The sequence below is a fragment of the Miscanthus floridulus genome, chromosome 15 (genome assembly GCF_019320115.1).
Source record: "Miscanthus floridulus cultivar M001 chromosome 15, ASM1932011v1, whole genome shotgun sequence".
Taxonomy (NCBI): Eukaryota; Viridiplantae; Streptophyta; class Magnoliopsida; order Poales; family Poaceae; genus Miscanthus; species Miscanthus floridulus.
In genome coordinates, this window is record NC_089594.1 from 21,752,779 (window position 1) to 21,772,229 (window position 19,451).

At 43.5% G+C, this 19,451-nt stretch overlaps 1 protein-coding gene and 1 pseudogene across 1 annotated transcript; one reads left to right on the forward strand and one right to left on the reverse strand.

Annotated features, from left to right (window-relative positions):
• Nucleotides 1-3,610: 3,610 nt before the first annotated feature.
• On the reverse strand, nt 3,611-4,557 carry LOC136509153 (uncharacterized). Its single transcript, XM_066503980.1, has one exon. It carries the CDS (start codon nt 4,457-4,459, stop codon nt 3,746-3,748), a length of 714 nt encoding a protein of 237 aa, XP_066360077.1. The 5' UTR covers nt 4,460-4,557; the 3' UTR covers nt 3,611-3,745.
• Nucleotides 4,558-12,292: 7,735 nt separating this feature from the next.
• Nucleotides 12,293-16,042, forward strand: LOC136508304 (putative receptor protein kinase CRINKLY4; annotated as a pseudogene).
• The last annotated feature ends 3,409 nt before the right edge of the window (nt 16,043-19,451 follow it).

Sequence of the window (19,451 nt, forward strand, 5' to 3'; positions counted from 1 at the left end):
CTCCTCTGGACCATATATAAAATCTTATAATATATAGACGCTAATTTTACTTACAAAATGAAAAGCAAATTCAATAACATATTTTTAATTTAACATGTCTAATAATTATATCAAGGAACAATATAGATTAAGCAATATATTTGTAGATATATGATAATTATCGAGGAACAATGTAGATTAGAAAAACAATATATTCATTTTCTTTTCTCACCCATGACAAATGTTTCTTAGATAACATTCTAAAATTCTAACACCTAAATTAGAAGAAAAATATAACTACATGGGTACAAAGTACTAGAAGTCTAGAATACTATAAAATAATTAATTTGGATTAAAAATAAAAAGGAAAAAATACCTTGGGCCTAAACAACTGATCGGTGATCGCAATTCGTAAGAAGCCAAGAATCAAAATGTCGTCGTTATGGAGCTCTACCTGGTCGCCGTCCTCGTGCGTCGTGTCCGTGTCTCCGGTAGTCTAGCTCTCCGTGGCGGCGTGGCTCGTCAGCTCCGCGTGTGTAAGGCGCACGCCGCGAACTCACGATGCAGCGTGACTCCTTGCCTCCTCTCTACCTGAGGGCCGTGGGGAAAGGAAACTAGCAAAAAAATGCCAATGTTGTCTTTTTGGGTCGCCTGGCCAGTTCTATGTCTCTCTTCTCATTAGTTTGCTAATGCCTAATGAACTGTAGGACCTGGGGGTTTGTATACCTGGGCTTGGGCCCCTCCTCCACTTGGGCCCTCGGCCGTCGCACCTCGTGCCCTACCCTTAGGGCCGGCACTGATCACACCATTTATAGAGATGGTAAAAACGATTAAAACGATTTATCGAGACAAAAAATTATAAGTTCAATTTCAAAATCTGAAAACTTAACATATATTTTTAGACCCTAAACAGTTTCAAAGAAAAGATTGTCAACCATGGAGTTACACAGTTTGCCTTCATCTGAATTCATCTAGAAAAACTGTTAATTGTTTGTACTAGTACTAGATTATAATATATATTTCAACAAGTGGAACTATAATCCGGCCAGCTCCAATCTACTAATTGGATATTATATATACAGTTCATTACTATAATCCTAATATCATTGTTAGTATAAGACTATAATAATCCTATATATAATAAGTGATTCAAACGGACCTAAATCTCAAGGAAGATGGTAATTAAATAAATAAATAGGAAATCTAGTAAAGGAGAAAGAGCCTCTTCGCCTGCTCACCACATGGACCAAGCCTTTCAGTTTGGGCCGTGCGAAAGTAGGCGGGCCTGTAGATTAGTGGCTGTGCGTTGCATATTGCATGGAGATGGTAAAGTACTGGAATTTTGAGCCCACAGATTTTTCGGCTAGAGCCGAATTTCTGCATTTTTCATGCTGTATATATTCTTCCTGTTTGGAAGTCACGAGGAAGGCATAGAATGCTCCCTAATTCGGGCACGTATGAATTTATTCTAAATTAGCTATTGTTAGCTTGGCTAAAAAAATTAGACCACCAATTATTAGTTCTCCTATTTCGATACAATAGAGCCAATTTTAACTAATTTGTAAGTAGCTAGTAGCAATTTGTTCTTGTATCAAACATGCCCTGAACCTTGGAGCCTGAGGCAGTTTCCCACCGCAACGGCGGGTTGACCGGCCGGCCAGGCCAGCCTAGATGCAGGGAACTAAGGCCATGTTTAGATCCATGGAGTTAAACATTAATCCAGAGCTAAAGATTAGCCATTAGAATAAAGGGGCTAAAGTTTAGCCTATAGTGTTGTTGGGATCTAGGGGCTAAAGATTAGTTATATACCCTAACATGACCCATTTACTCCTAATTAATACCCATTCACATGACTAAATGGGGTGGGTGGGGGTAATATTTGTCTTTTGCCTCACGTGACTATTTTTAGCCGTCTTTAGCCAAGGGGCTAATTGAAAGGGGTGGGCTAAAGTTTAGCCCCCCACTTTTAGCCCTCCTGCTTAGATCCACGAGGGGTAAAAGGTGACCAAAAGAGGTGGGCTAAACTTTTGCCCCATGGATAAAACAAGGCCTAAACTACTATAGTAGTTAGTACGGAGTCCCCTCGGGAAAAAAAAAGTTAGTACAGAGTAATAGTAAATCGTAGCTAGCCAGCTAGGTGTAGTTAGGCCCTCTTCAATGTGTCGCTAGAGTAATGCCTAAATAGGAGAGAGAGGATATAAGCACCACTCTCCACGCTGCAGCATGCGGTGCCAGCTCCTAAAAAACTTAGAGCGGCGCAACTACTTGCGCCGATGCCGGCTCCTGAAAAGCTGGTAAAAGTACTGACATGCACCGCTGCTTGCTCCTGAAAAGTTGCTGCTGCCTCTGGGGAGAGAAGAAAAGAGTAAGCAAGTTAATTTTTTTATTCCTATATTGTGGGTCCAGCTACAGGAGGAAGTGATGCCTCACGCTGCGGTTTTACCAGCAAAGCTAGGATTCCTTATGACATGACGTTCCAAGCAGTACTAGTGAAGCTTCACGCTGTGGAAGGCCTTAGGCCGTCCACAATGCGGGAGTGAGGCCAGAAAATTTGTGGACCCAGCTATAGCAAATTAAGCACCAGCCAAGTAAAGCTGCAATGGGTAAGGTAGGTGGAACCGATGCTACGTATTTAAGTGGGACCCACAGCTTCAATAAAATATCATCGTCTTCCACACCATCCGTTTCAGTCGCGTTTTAGAAATTTCCCTAGTCCTCCCGTTCCTCCTGAAGTGGATGAACTTCTACCGTCTATTTATAATTTTTTAAGTTGGAACTGGCGCAAGAACTTTCACCGCTCTCTCTTTTCCTGGCGTCCCTCAGAGTTGGCAGCACCTCTCACAGTGTTAGGAGCGGTGTTCTACTTTTCTCTGTCCTTTCTAGGCAGCACTTAAGCAACACATTGTGGAGGACCTTAATGATGCAATATAATGGCTTGCTAATAAAACAGTTGCGTTATTGGTGAAAGGGTCCATGGATGGAGATGGACTGCTGTATGCCCAAGCTCTCACTTTCAGTTTCAGGTAGACAGGTACTACTAGTTTTTCACCATATTCACTTGGTTTCAGCCAGACTTATTCAACCAGCCAACAGTATTTTTCTCTCACAACAAACCAGTACCAGCCAGCCTAAATCAACCAGCGAACACGCCGTTTCTACCCAACGTACTCATTTTCAGGTGGTTGTGTGCACGCACTTCACAGCGGATTTATTTAGTATTTATTGCTGTCATGTGACAGAATCCGATGGACTATAGGAGTACCTGTCAATTGAGTGCTTTAGCGAAACCTTTCTTTTGTTCGATTTGATTTCTCTTCGCCGTCTAACCAACCAATCAATCCCAATTATCTTGTGGTCTGTACACGGCTCACAATCTGAAAATTTCTTTACAAGCAGCGTGCACTCCAATCCTGTGAGTGTCAATCAAACTCGCAGCAAATCAAAACAAGCAAGCCAGGATAAAAACAAAAGCAACCAAAATTTGTCAACCCAAACATCAATCAGCCTAATCGGCTAGGCTTATTGCCTCGTAAACGATCATAAATTTTTAATCGAAATAGTATTTTTCTATCACACCAAACCAACCAACAATACTTCTTCACGATCCAGCAACGAACCAGCCAGCCAAACGAACACGCTGAAATTCTACGGATTTGATTGAACAGGATCACGGATGTACACAGCTCAACTACAGCTAAAGCGCGGGCGCAGCCAAACCGAAAGCCACACCACAACTACTACCCCTGCCTCTGCCTGCACGCGCGCGCTACAACGGCCCAGATCTCGCCACGCGTCCGTCATCCTCCATCTGGGCCGCCCACTCCGCCGCCCGCCGCCCCGACGCGAGCCGCCGCGCGCCTCCCAGCCCCGGCGCCGCAACCGTCACCTCCTCCTCCGCCTCCTTCCGCCTCGCCCCCGCGTCCGCCAGGGGCGGGAACGGCGGCGGCGGCGGGGACTGGTCGACGCACTCGACGGCGCCGCTGTGCCTGGACCGGCTGCGCCGCATCAGGAGGCCGAGCCCGCCGCAGCACCCGGGGGCCCTGGACCCCCCGCCGCGCGGCGGGCGGCCGAGGCGCGCGCGCTCGCGGTCCGAGAGCACCTTACCGATGCAGGACACCTTGGGAGACCCGGGCTCCGGGACGGCCGCCTTGGGTGCGCGCCCGCCGCCGCCGGTCTTGGCCTTCTTGGGGAACATGGCCGGCGGGTGCTGGTGCCGCCGCACGGACCCGCCCAGCTTGCCCGACAGCCCGATGATGGGCGCCGCCGTCGGCTTCAGGTTGCCCGAGAACCTCTGCGAGGACCCGGAGCCGGCGGCGGCGCCGGGGTGGTTCTTGACGACGGACTTTGGGTTGGTGTTCTCCTTGAGGGAGTCGTCGCGGTCGTACACGCCGTTGATCTCCGACCACGCGATGTCGTCGCCCAGGCGCAGCTGCGTCGACTCCGGCGGGTCGCCGCCGAGGTGGTCCCGCGAGGCGGCCATGGCGGGGACGGGGAGAGGCCGAGAGCGAGGCGCGCACGCGATGGAGGAGCTTGGAGTTTTGCAGCTTGTGCTTGGCTCGGTTTTCCGTTTTCCGACGCGTGGCGTGGTTTTTAAGGAGTTTTTGCATTCTGCACAACTTTTTTTAAAATTCTTTTTCTTGGTTTATTTTATTCGTTCAGTTGGAATATGTTGTGCGTTGACCTGGCGTGTAGCGCGTGCACTTGGACTACCGAGTACCGACATTTTTTTATGCAAAATTGTGGAAAGTGAATAGCCAAGACCAAGTGGATTCTGTTAAAGTTAAAGTCACCGGTAAAACATGTTCTGCAACGTTTTCAGTTTTCAGTGAACGAATAATATTTTTATCTCACAACAAATCAACCTAAGTCAAATTTTAGCGAAATGAACCGGGCGTCTACCTTTGTTGCGATGACAAGACTGATTGGCGTCTACCTTTGTAAGCATGTAACGAAAGTGCTTTTGGCTTCGTAATGACAAAGGTCGAGTCCGGTGTACATGATTTTTGTGGGACGATTTAGAATTGAGTTTTTTTTTTGTGATGTGGGATCTTGAAATCGCCCTCCGGGGAGTAATTATTGCCTCATTTGACTTCTCATGGGTTTTGCGATCGGTGCATACATTTGACAGCTACTCCTAACTTCTTCTAAATTATGTCTCAGAATCCTTCATATATATGATATTTATTTAATATGTATTTTTTACACATTTCACACACATATAAGTTATAATTCTTCCAATTAAAATAATTCAAATGGAGGTAAAAATTCACTAGCAATCCTTAACCTTGCACGTCCCTAATCCTCGCTTTTCTATATTGGAGTCCTTGAACTTGTACAGTGGTGTCACTCGGCTCGGGTCCTCAACTCTCAAATTTTAATATTTGGGTCTCCAAACTTATATGATGGTGTCATCTAGGTCTTTGAACTACACGCCAACATGCAGAAGGCGCTGATGCGACATTGCAAATCGTGAACTGACTGGGACCTAGATGACACTATTATACAAGTTCTGGGATCCTAATATCAAAATTCAAGAGTAGGGGACCCGAGTGATACCACAACATAAGTTCATGGACTCAAATAGCAAAAACCGTGTGCTGTGGAGCCAAATGACACCACCGTGTTGGTTTAGGAACCGCTCGTGAATTATACATTCATTCAAAAGGTTACGCTGTTTAGAGTTTTTAATATTTTGGTTAATCTTACACTAGCGACATGTTTTTTTTAGAAAAAAAAAACTACAATAGAGGTAGTGGTATAAATTAAGCCAATAGCATACCATTTGAGGTTCGTTTTCAGCTGGTTTTGTTCCACTAGCTTAGCTTTCAATGTTGAGCAAAGGATTGGCGTAACAAATCTATGTGAACCGCGATGAATAACACGTGGTCCAACCACCAAAAGTTTGCGAGCATACACATATAGATGAATTTTCTCCGCTAAGGAAAATGGGTGAAGATTGATGACCACGTGTTGATGACAAGAGAGTAGAGACTAGTAGACTACTGGAGAGCCTAGGAGGAGAAGACAAAACATGTGAAGAGAAAACACACACTAGCGCTGTACCAGTGGTCCATGGACTAAGCCTAGGCAAACATGAGTGGAGTAGGATTGTGATCGCTGAAGACGACGAGAGGGACCGTGCACCGTGTTCAGACGGACAGTCGGTCAGTGCAGTGCGAGTTGGTCTTAGCGCTGAACAACCTTGAGATTAACGAAAGGTTGGTTTTTAGAAAAAAAGAAAGAAAGAAAGGAGCTAGTCGAGGACAAGCAAATGGTGAAGCTGCTGCTGTCTGGGTGACTGGATTTTCGTTTGACACTCTACTTATTTGCTTGCACACAGCACGCATGATGCATAAGCTAGTTTATCCTCTAACTTAAGGTTCCTACGCTACTTGACCTACTTCGGCACGGCAGCGAGTAGCCGAGTACCTTTCGCCCCTTTTGAAGATTTTGATTTTGAACAACCACTTTTCAAAGATTTATTTATGTTTACTAAACATTTTGTACTGTACATGCTAGTACTCGTTGGAAAATCATAGCGTAAAATCTTGCATGTTCTGTCAAGGGGAATTATTGGGCATGCATCTTTGCTTTGGACTCGGAACCGGAAAGTTTCTACACTCGATGCTGATACTGATATACACGCCGGCAGCGATGACTGACTCACCCACAGTCATTTTGACGAACGATGCATGCATGACATCCAAAGGTAATTGTGGCGGGCAGATAGAGCATCGGCAAAAGAGACACCACGTGCGCATGCGTTTAAACTGCAAAAAAAAACGCAATTCCACTGCCTTCGGAATAATGGAAAGCAAATGTCGTACGTATGCTTTATCACTACTCCTGTGGCCCCGCAAACATACAATTTTAAGGCCCTATTCGGTATTTTTTAGCTTTTTTTAAACCAGAATAGTGTTTTTCTCTCACAACAAATCAATCGAAACATTTTTTTTGCTTGTTTTTTCAGCGAAGCGAACGGGCCTAAGTTTGATCCCAGTTAAACTGTATTAACTTTGACTAAGTTTATATAAATAGTATCAACATTTATAACTAGGTTGTGTAGCGCTCTATGTGGAGTAGTCAACTGCACGACACTATTTTCATTTTTGACAAATCTCACCCATCTCTCTTATTATTAGTAGTAATAATACTAGTTGCATCGTGACAGTACACCACTATAAGTCCACTACTAATCAGATTTATGTGACTTTTTCTTTAAAAAAAGGAGAGATTTTTGTGACTTGTTATACAAAAAAAACTGACCTACTTTTTGACTTGACTAGTTGACTTGTCACACTCTGTGTCACATCCAGCTTAGCGTTACTCACCTCTCCGCGTGTCGGATCCCCACTCTCATGATTTGAACATTCGGCGACACTGATTTCAGAGAATTTTAAAGAAAAATCGAATGGTTACAAAAAAAAATATCACGTACTACTACTGCCTCCGTGTACGGTAATATCCGGTCGGATCGTCTCACACGTTCTCGGTAGGAACCAAAAGATACAACAATGCCTAGTGCAGTGCCTACTCACGCTATAGTTCCCGTCCTGGCAGTAGTACGTTCGTCTTATGTAATAAAAGCAAAAAATAAATAAATGTTGGAACCGGTGGAGTACAAGTTAAACATGGTTAATGCCGAGGTGGTTTGGTGGCGAGTTTGATTTGATTGAACCAATAATTAAAGGATTAGCTTCTACAGTACGTACGTGCTAGCCTTCTACGAGTAGAGATTGTCCGGAAACTGTAAGCTGCTTCTAGACACTAGACTAGATGTGCATAGCGTAGGCGAGCAACTCCAATAAACTCTCTATATCGTTTCTAAATATTAGGAACAGAGATTTTAATGAAAATTATCCTTCGACAACTTATCTAAATGTTTATCCAAATATAAATATTTTCTATTCCGAATTTTTTGTTAGTCAAAAATAGAAGACAAAAATAGTTCTCTAGAGTGCGGACGAGATATAGAAAGACTGTTGGAAGGTGAAAAGATATAGAAAGCCATTTATATGTAAATGACTCTACAAATGATGATTTAGAGAGTGAAATTTAGAAAACCCAATGCTCTTAGATGCTCTAAGTAAGGCACGTTATAGCCGTATTTGTATTTGGCCATGCATGTTTTATTTATCGATCATTTTTGAGAGGCACGCACGTACTCAGTCACCAATGACGTAGCTTATATTAGCTAGTACTCCGTACTCTTACTGTAGTAATATATCTGAATAAGACACTCTGGCCTTTTTGCATTGACCTCGAGCAAAAATTAAAGCAGAGAGCACTAATACGTGTTGTGAGAGGAAACGCATGCATGTTGACATGCATGCACAAATATCCGACGGCGACTCAAAGAGGAATATAGGCCCTGTTTGGCATGGCTTCAACTTTGGATGAAGCTGCTCCACTCCAGAACTTCAGGTGGAGCCAACTCTAGATGGAGTCGGAGCTCTAGGTGGAGCCAGCTCTAGGTGGAGTCGGAGCTGCAAAAGAGGTGCTCCAAAACTCCACCTCCATTTGCACTACAGCTCCATGGAGTTGGCAGCTCCATGGAGTTTTAGAGTTGGGGTATTTGGCTGAAAAATTGGCTGGAGTTGCTGGAGTTCAGCTCCAGAGCCATGCCAAACACCCCCATAATCTGACGTGAACGATCGTCGACCCGACCCTGTAGTGCTGGGTACGGCGTATGGTTCGATGAGCTCCTGTAGTACTGGGTACGGCGTATGGTTCGATGAGCTTCCACTAGTTTGTATGGTTGATTTGTTGTGAGAGAAAAATACGATATCATGATTAATAAGTTCTGATTAAAACCAACGAACGAACAGGCTGAATACTTCTTACGGACTTTTAGTTGTACTGGATTATTAATTAATTCTTTTTTCAGTTGTATGACACTTGTCATCATTAACTAACTCATCATCCAGAGAATAAATAAGTAAAGAACACGGAGTAGTATGCTACACCGTCTCGCAAAGGGTGGTGTCTGTCACACAATCTTAAATTTAACTAAAAAACTTAAATATCATTAGTTTTATTATTAAATATATTTTTATATTATAAATCTATTTGTTGTTGCACTCTTACAGCCACCACAGCTGCAGCGCCCGGCTATAATAATCTGTCTCACTCTCACGTGATACTGTGTATATAGGCACATCCCGCTACACTTTAGTTGAAACGTACACTCCTTAAATATAAGATATTTTGATTTCAGACAAAACTAAAACATCACCCTTTGTAGGACAGACTTTATTACTTACTCCCTTTGTCCCTAAAATAAATGGATAATGATTATATGGATGAGCAGCTACCCAAAATCCATGTTTTAAAAAAAATATTTAGTTGCTGAAATTGTGTCAAATTTTGCAGTTAAGTGTGAAATCAAAACAATTTGCTTTGTCTAAAAGTAAACTCTCTACTAATAGAAGTATTTCTTGTAAACTCGTCACCGATATTTCGTTTTACTCATCCAAACATTCAAATCTAATTCCGTGCAAATCCTCGCAAAAAAAAAAAAGCATGTGCAAAGGTATTTTTTCCAGTTAAAGTAAAAACAACAAGACTTCTAGGAACAATGTTTGTCCAAAAAAAAAAAACTAAAAACTGAAGAGACTATCCAGTGCTGATGATACCATTGCTAGTTTATACTTTGTTTAAATAAGCCATCCTCGTCACCTCCGCTCATGTGTTGGAGACGAAGCATGGTAATTGGTAGGCCCCCATCAACGACACCATTGACCTGTATCACAATTCAACAGTTGTCTCGTTTGTTTGGGCTTGTTCGACTTATAAGCCATGAATGAAAGTCCTGTTGGCTGATTTAGTGTGAAAGAAAAATATTATTCGTTGGCTGATAAATCATAACTTATAAGCCAAATACAGCCGAGCGAACAAACAAGTGTCGTCAGTAAAAGCTGACGGTACTAACTCAAACGAAGACGAAGGTCGATTCACGTGCAGGTGCAGCTTTTGGCCCATTATTAACAAAAAGGCCAAAAAACAACTTTGTTTTCCCCCTGGGTTGAGACAGCATCACATGCCAGGCCGTATTTGGGCTACCTCATTACTCCCTGCATGGGCTAAGGGCCAGAAAACCTGTGCCTAGGCTGGCATTTTCCAAAGGCTGCCATGCCCAGGCGGCCCGCTAGAGCGACGCATATAGGTTGCTGCCCTTTACCCAAACATTTTGCGGGCCAACACGATAAAAAAATAAATGTAACTTATTTTGGTCCAGTAGCGCGTCGTCGGGTGGGCCTGGACACCCACTAATTTTTAGCATAAAATAATTAAAATTAATATTATCGGATCGAGGAAAACAATTGGGTTGGCATTTTGCGATCACAAGCCATATACAGTAAGGCCTAGCCCGGAGTGCTCGAGCCAGGCCCACCTCAATTATTCACAAAAGGTCGATTTTCTTCCTCATGTACAAAACCAGATTTAAGTCGTCTCTTAATTTGTAAAACTATATATGTTTTTTATACAATGAATGGTTTAGCAGCAGTTTTTTGCCGATGTAACGACATGTCAGCCGCGATGGGTACATCAGACTTGAGACTACGTTGATAGTTCAGAGGTAAATCGGGCTACAAATAAACTATGCTAAAAAATTTATCCAAATATTGTTTTGGAAAATTGAAACAAATAAAAACCATAAATTTTGGTTTAATATTAGAAAATTCGTAGAGATTTTGTTTTAGCTAAAAAAACGAAACTAGTTTTAGTTGTTCTAAAACCATGGTTGATCTTATAATGCATAGCTTGGAGTAATTTGAATATTCTAATGGTTTGTTTTTGTGATTATTTGCTAGTATATACTCTCGTTATCTATTATAATTAACCAACATTAAAGACTCGCACTGTGTTATGTTGAATCCCAAGTGATGATTTCAATGACAACACAAATTTCATTAATATCATGTAACCACTCATACTTGATCATATTTATGCATGCAGAGGGTGCTATATCTTTCTAAGATAGCTCGTGCAGAGGGTATGTTATCTTTCTAAGATAGCTCATTCTTCTGCTTTATCCCTTGTGTTCAATACAACTTGGAATACTCTTAGGCCTTGTTTGGACGCGCATATATTCATCTCAATTCACATGTGTTAAAGTTGATTGAAGTGGAATTAAACTAGGTTCATTCCAATCCACTCTAAGAGAAAATGTGCTACCACGTTACTGTGTTTGTAGTATAAGTAGGTTCATATAATTGATCCCAACACTTAGCTCCACACTATAAGGTAAGATGTGTACATGAGAAAATTATGAATTATTGTAGCATAATATTGTGCATGACCAATTAATAAGTATACAAATCATGTACACCTAGTAAAATTAAAATTGACAAAAAAGTAATTTATTCCTAAATAAAAACATAAAGTGTTTTAATCTTTGGTGGATATGTGATGATGCAACTTGTTTCTTGCGATCCAACTAGCTTAAATTTCCTATTCCTATATTTGGAATAACGTAGTTTTTCAGTTTTCACTCCTTCCCATTCTTATATTTTTTTTTCGTACTCCTCTATTTTGCAATCCTCTATTTCAAATAGACCCTCAAGGTTCGTTAGCTTTGCACAATTTTCTATGTTTTGCTTACATCACATGGTGTGTTGGAAAGAAGGAATGTGGTTTTCTTCATGAAATGGAGGAAATAAAACATCCACTTCAAGCTCTTAGAAAATTTTCCTACATATGAATAGATGGATGAGCAAGTCCATATTCACTAGAATGGAGAAATAAACATGTTCTTACGTTTCTGTGTTCCAAACATTTGTTCGTCCCAAATTTCCATGTTTTCCAATTCTCTATTATGTACCTACATTCATTTTCTATTTTTGTTTTCTTTCTTTCTTCTGTTTTGCATTCCTCCGTTTCATATAGGAACTTTAGCTGCTATCACCATAAAACCTGCTAGCCTGAGACTAATAGAGCATGCTTGCTTGCATGTGGAGAGCCATGTGGTAGAAAGAGATAGAGATCCATGATATTATTTTCTATATTCTCTCCTAGAAAATTCCTATGCTTTATTCTACTTGTCTGCTTTCGATTTCTTTGTTTCAAATCGACGCTTAATTAATCTATCACTCTTCGTCATTCAAGAATGATATATTTTCCTACCTATATTCTCTCCTGGAGCCATAAAAGACGCCGCTCATTTCGCATTGGGAACGAGAACGACTTGCGTCGGTGCCACGAGCGCTAGCGCTTAGCGCTGTATCGGCAGGCGCCAGTTCCTCTCCTCTCGTCTCTGTCGCTGCCACCCATCTTCACCGTTGGAGATGCTCTTATCACCCAACGGCCCTGGACAGGCAGCCAGCCTTCACCCCTGCTCGCTCTGCCTTCTCCCCTTCGCCCCCGCGTACGCTCTCAGTCTCATTCTCTCTCTCCCTCTCGCTGGCTCTTGTTGACGACTGGGCGACCGTCGCCGCCGCCGCCGCTCCACGGCAGGTGCGTGCGTGTGCAGGCCTTCGTCGGGCGGTTCGCCAGCGACGAGCACCCACCACTACCAGGTACGCCCGCCGCCCCTTCTCTTCTCTTCCTGCTGCGCGAATCCGAGCACCCAAACCCTAATCTAAAGCTTTTCGGCAATCTGTAACCGGATCTGAACTGACTGCGAGTGTACACATTGATTGTGTTTTCTAACTTTGCCTTTTTTTGTTTTTGCAAAAATTACCCCTTGTAGGTGCCAAAGAAAAAGGAAGGGGAACAGCAAATCGGTGCGCTGCTGTTCAAATGCTGGGGAGGAAATCAACAGATCAGGGGCCGGCCTGGTAAAATGCTGCGCAGCGAGGGTGACTGACTGACTGACTCCGCCCGCCCGCCAACCCCCGCGTTTCGTGCTTACTGGCATGCTCGCAGCATAAAGGTTCTCCCTTTTTGACTCTTGTTTTTTTTTACCTATAATAAGACTCACACTCACCTGATTCCTGTTGGTTCTGAGGCAGTTTTTTTTAGTTTTTAGTATAATCCGATGCCTGTTGGTGCTAAGAAAAGCTACAAATACATGCAGGAATCTTCTCGGCATTAGCCCCCGTGGCCGTGGCCGGCAGCCCCAGGTTTCAAGACATGGACCATGTGCCGGCTCGAGTTCTTGCCGTGTGCCTCATGGCCTTGCTGCCTGGCTGGGCCAGTGCCCTTGGCTCCATGTCGTCCATTGCGGTATCCTATGGGGAGGACGGCCCGGTGTTCTGTGGCCTTAACTCCGACGGCTCCCACCTCGTTGCCTGCTTCGGCGCGGACGCCTCGGTCCTGTATGGCACCCCGCCCAACATCCCTTTCCTTGGCCTCATGGCGGGGGACGGGTTCATGTGCGGCCTCCTGCTCGACACCAGGCAGCCGTATTGCTGGGGGAGCAACTCCTATGTCAAGAGCGGGGTGCCGCAGCCGATGGTCGAGGGCGCGAGGGGAACTCTGAGCTCAGCGCGGGGGACAGCCACCTCTGCGCGCTGCGAGCTGCGGCTGAAGATGGGGGCCGTGGTTCGAGCGCTGCTGCTACATCGTCGTTGATCGACTGCTGGGGATACAATATGACTGCCACACATGTCGTCGATGAAGCTGTGTCGACAGTTTCAGCCGGTTCGGTGTTCAATTGCGGCTTGTTTGCTCGGAACAGGACGGTGTTCTGCTGGGGCGACGAGGCGGTGAGTGGTGTCGTTGGGCTGGCGGCGAGGGATGTGCGCTTCCAGTCTATAGGCGCAGGTGGTTACCATGTCTGTGGGGTGTTGGAGAATGCACAGGTGTTCTGCTGGGGCAGGAGCTTGGAAATGCAGAAGGTGGCACCATCCAGTGCTATCGGCGATGGTGATGTGAACATAGTGCCGATGGATGCGATGGTCGCTTCCATGCTTATTGTGGCATCAGGAGCCTTGACCACCAGGTGGCTTGCTGGGGCTTCACTCTTCATAACAGCACATCACCACCGAAGGGGCTGAAGATGTATGCGCTTGTGGCTGGGGACTACTTGCCTGCCGAGACTTCGCTGATGCTAAGGTGCTGGGGCAACAGTGGGCCATTGGCATTACCGATGGCCGTACCTCCTGGGATTTGTGTACCTACCGCATGCAGCCAAGGGTACTATGAGTATGTGAACCATGGTGAGGTTGGCAGCATCAAGGTGTGTAAGCCTGCTAACTCTAGACTCTGCTTGCCCTGTAGTACAGATTGCCCAGAAGACTCGTATGAGTCATCTCCTTGCAATGCAAAAGCTGACCTTGTTTGCCAGTTTGACTGCTCGAGGTGTGCCACAGATGAGTGCCTGTCATTCTGCTTATCACAGAAGCAGACCAAGAGCCGCAAGTTGATGGCTTTTCAGATGCGCATCTTTGTAGCAGAGATTGTGTTTGCCGTCATCTTGGTACTCAGCGTGTCAGTAATCTCTTGCCTGTATGTCCGGCACAAGCTTCGACATTGCCAATGCTCGAATAGGGAGCTGAGACTGGCTAAGAGCACAGCCTACTCTTTCCGGAAGGATAACATGAGGATCCAGCCTGATGTGGAGGATTTGAAGATCAGGAGAGCTCAGGAATTCTCCTATGAAGAGTTCGAGCAGGCAACTGGCGACTTCTCAGAGGATTCACAAGTTGGCAAAGGCAGCTTTTCATGTGTATTCAAGGGCATACTGAGAGATGGGACGGTGGTTGCTGTGAAGCGTGCAATAAAAGCATCAGATGTGAAGAAGAGCTCAAAGGAGTTTCACAATGAACTTGACCTCCTATCCAGGCTCAACCATGCACATTTGCTGAACCTGCTTGGTTATTGCGAGGATGGCAGTGAGAGGCTCTTGGTTTATGAGTTCATGGCTCATGGATCCCTGTACCAGCATCTGCATGGCAAGGATCCAAACTTGAAAAAGGGACTGAACTGGGCAAGGCGGGTCACCATTGCTGTCCAGGCTGCTAGGGGAATTGAGTACTTGCATGGCTATGCTTGCCCTCCTGTAATTCATCGGGACATCAAGTCGTCAAACATATTGATTGATGAGGATCACAATGCGCGTGTTGCTGACTTTGGTCTATCTATATTGGGTCCTGCAGATAGCGGTACCCCACTGTCCGAGCTGCCAGCAGGGACTCTTGGCTACCTTGATCCTGAGTACTACCGTCTCCATTACTTGACTACAAAATCTGATGTCTACAGCTTTGGGGTTGTTCTCCTGGAGATACTAAGTGGCAGAAAAGCGATCGACATGCAGTTCGAGGAAGGGAACATTGTTGAATGGGCAGTACCACTGATTAAAGCAGGGGACATTTTTGCCATCCTTGATCCAGCCTTATCACCTCCCTCAGACCTTGAGGCCCTCAAGAAGATTGCTTCTGTGGCATGTAAGTGTGTCAGAATGCGGGGGAAAGACCGGCCTTCCATGGATAAGGTGACAACAGCTCTAGAGCATGCCCTTGCACTGCTGATGGGCAGTCCCTGCATTGAGCAGCCCATTCTGCCGACTGAGGTTGTTCTTGGAAGCAGCCGCATGCATAAGGTATCACAGATGTCCTCTAACCACTCTTGCTCAGAGAACGAGCTTGCTGACGGGGAGGACCAGCGGATTGAGTACAGGGCACCTTCCTGGATAACTTTTCCTAGCGTGACCTCATCACAGAGGAGGAAATCATCTGCATCCGAAGCTGACATCGTTGGCCGAAGGACCACAGATGGTAGGAATGTCGGGAGCAGCATAGGTGATGGACTGCGGTCACTGGAGGAAGAAATCGCTCCGGCTTCACCACAAGAAAACCTGTACTTGCAGCACAACTTCTGAGGAAATTTCAGGAGATGCAGAAACCAGAGCAGTGACTCATTGCTGAGCAGCATTTTAAGTTCGGACTTCATGCCCTGTTGCTAAATCCAAATGCATTACAGTGTTTATACGTCCTATCTAGCAGGCCGTCTAAAAACAGAGAGAGCTAATTAGTACTGGAAGAATTTTTTTAGCATCCAGAAGCATTTCTTTGTAGATTCATATGGTCCCTTTCTTTTCCTGGTACAATTTATCTTCTGATGGCTGCAGTTGATGGATGATCTTGTATCCTTAGCTTGCAAAACTGTGTAGTTTCCTTAATCCTTCAGATCATCTCTTTGGTTCGCGATGCTGTTTCTGCATGCTAAATGGCAATAGCTTTGGGAACCAACTGCACGTCTGTGTCACCATGTTCAACATTCTTTCACTTATGTTCCTGTGGAAGGTTTCTTCTGTTGCTTTATTTGTGATTCGCAGTAACAGGTTGGCTGCCCATTCTTCTCTTCAGAGACAGGTAGAAGTGATTCTCAGAGGTCTACCTCAGCAATGGCTACTTTCATGTTCCATGACCTCTTTAGGATGCTGTTTTCAACACAATGGAAGACAGGTTGTTGCTAACCAATTAATGTTGCTTGGACCTAACAATATTGCCATTATATCTGATGTCTGATGCCAATGCTTCTTTCAGAAGTCATCTTTGTAAGACCGTACGTACTGAGGCCTTGTTTAGATGATGGTTGGGAATCAGTATTTGGTACTGTAGCATTTTCGTTTGTATTTGACAATTATTGTTCAATCATGGTCTAACTAGGCTCAAAAGATTCGTCTCGTAATTTACAATTAAATTGTGTAATTAGTTATTTTTTTATCTACATTTAATACTCTATGCATGTGTCTAAAGATTTGATGTGATGGAGAGAGAGTAAAAAAACTTGGAATCTAAACAAGGCCTGAATGAATTTATTTGCTCCTGGGACAGAAAAGATACCATCAATAATGTCTCAGGCTTTCATCTTTCCATATTTAATCCCTCGCGATCAGTATTGGCCTTCGCCTGGGACAAGAGCGGTGTTGCAAATGTCATAATGCTAGCTCTACTAACTCAATAATGTCTATTTTGTGACTGTATATGGCATTTTTCTTTTGTAAAAAAAAATGTTTCCCCTTTAAAAACTATATATGATGCAGGTTACACGTGGGCAACCCACAACATGAATGTATAAGAACTAGCAGTTGCCTTTTATTGTTGAACATAGGCGAGTTCGGATCTATTAACTCAAGTACTACTGACAAAAGAGCTGGCTAACTATTAGCTAAGGGATGTTCGGATCCAAATATATAGTTAATAGGTGATTGTATTGGTGGATTGTTCATAATGCCCTTTTATCGTGGAATGGCAAAATAGTTTTTTGCCCATCTATTAGCTATTATCTGGATTTAGACATCTGATGAGACAACCATTAGCTGGGCTATTAGAAGTCCTGTTTGAATCCATTACATATAGTTTTAGTAACAAACTATTAGAGCTACTGCATAGCACTATGAGATCTCCCTCATCCCAATTCTCGGCCCAATTCTTTGTGCGTGACTATGTTCTTGCATATGCATATACATAGTTCTAGTCAGGATTATCAATCCCATTTTGGTACTGGCGGGGATGACAATTATATCTTTGTTCTACCAGACAAAACAGAATGTAATATCGACCAAAATACCGGCTATTCCAATGATTCCAGTAAGTAGTTCTGGCTATGCCGGTACAAGACTCTTAGGGCCTGATTGGTTGTTTTTATGTCCTAGCCTGGATCATATCAGCTCAACCAAGCTCTATTGAGCTAGGCTAGGCGCATGAAATGGCTCACTGTTTGGTTGCCTGTATCTTATTAGCTTGGCTGAGAGGTGATGATAGATATGTGCGGTTTGCCTTAGTGCGGTCTTCAACGATGACTTTGACTGTTAGTTTATCATGTATTATATCTTTTATGGAAAAACATGATCGTTATTAATTACTACTATTTCTAAATACAAATCCAATGTAACCAAACTTTGTAGTACGACTTTTCATATGACTAGTTTGAATTTTAAAATACTTGCACGCCTTATATTTTGGTATAGAGTGAGTACATGGTTACAACTTACTAGGTACTCTAACTTGACATCAAATTTGTCCTTGATGAAAAATTCACAATGTGATTATTTAACATAATTATGATGTCTGCTACCACCCATTTTTTTTTAACTTAATACCCAGTTTTATGTGGAGAAAAAAAATCTTATTAAGTGGTGGATTGGACCAACTAAAATAATTTAGGGAGTAAATTGAACAAAAAATAGTTTTGGGTTATTTGTACACATGGCAAATTTGAGGAGTAATCAAAAAAATTTCCAAACCAAAAAGCAATCTTATTTAGGGATGGATTTGACCAACTGGTATAGTTGGAGGGAGTAAGTTGAACTAAAATTAGTTTAGAGCCATTTGTGTTGCACACACCAAAGTTTTTCCCCTAAAAGCTACAACCCCTCCTAGGGTCTCCTCCCCACTGCCACCTTGGTCCCTCTCCTCTCTCCCTCCTGGCGACCTTGCTAGCGGACAGAGGAGTGGGGACCTACTCATTCGTAGTTGTAGTTTCTTGTAGGATCTTGTTGGTGGCATCGACGAGGCATTGAAATAAGATCTCTCCAATGTCGGTGCAGGTCAGTGAGAGTATGTCCGGTCTGTTGATTTTGTATGATCTTAGCTTGTATGTTCATCAAGGGAAATAGTTGGTTGGCTTTTGATGTAATGATTTTGACCTCTTCTTTCAATTTGTTCTGTGCAAGGTCTAGTTCCTACAGCACAATGTTCTGATGGTGAAGTAAGCCTGCATTATGTGGGTAATAGATCTCATTACTAGCGGTGAGTAGCTTTTCAGTCTTTAAAACCTTGTATGGAGAGAGTATTTCAGCCTGTTCGGCAGGCCGTAAACGATCGTGGATTATTTACTGCTGACTGGTTTGGTGTGAGAGAAAAATACTACTCCAGCTTATAATCCACGATCGTATACGAGCAAGCGAACATGCTGAATTTGTAGGTGAGCTCCGGTGGGTGTCGAACACCGGAAAGAAAAAACAATCAGTTTGATCTTAAATGAACACTTATTTTTCAGATGTGGTTTTGGCCAAATTGTTATTCTTTAGTACTGACTATTATTTTCCATGATAAATATCTGATATGGTGCATTTTTTTAGTGTCTTTATTCATAAAATAAACAAAAAAAATTTGAGCCTTATTTATGCAGAAATTTGGACTTTTCTTACCGTAGTTACCATTTTTTTAAACCACTGTAGTTACCATTTAAAAGTGCATTCCCACGCCTTACCTGATTAAACGAGATAGGATCCGTGGCCTACGAAATAAACAGACAAGCAAAGCTCTGCCGTCCAGACTCGGGTGCGTCTGATGTCCTTGATAGGCGCAGGCGCAGTAGATTTACATGGACCAGGTCCGTATACCCAGAAACTTCCCCAACTCCCGCAATTGGATGCCACTATTTCGAAAGTTTAGATGATTTTTGTAAAAAGCTTCCATTTTGTGGCTGTTGATTTCTTGGTAAATAAGAAGAAAAAAACGGCAACCGATTATTCAAGTTGAACGTCACACCCATCTTCATAAAAAAACGCAGAACAATCCTATAAAGATTACACCTGGTTCAGCGCAAACAATATAGGAAGAACTAGATAGAAGAATTAG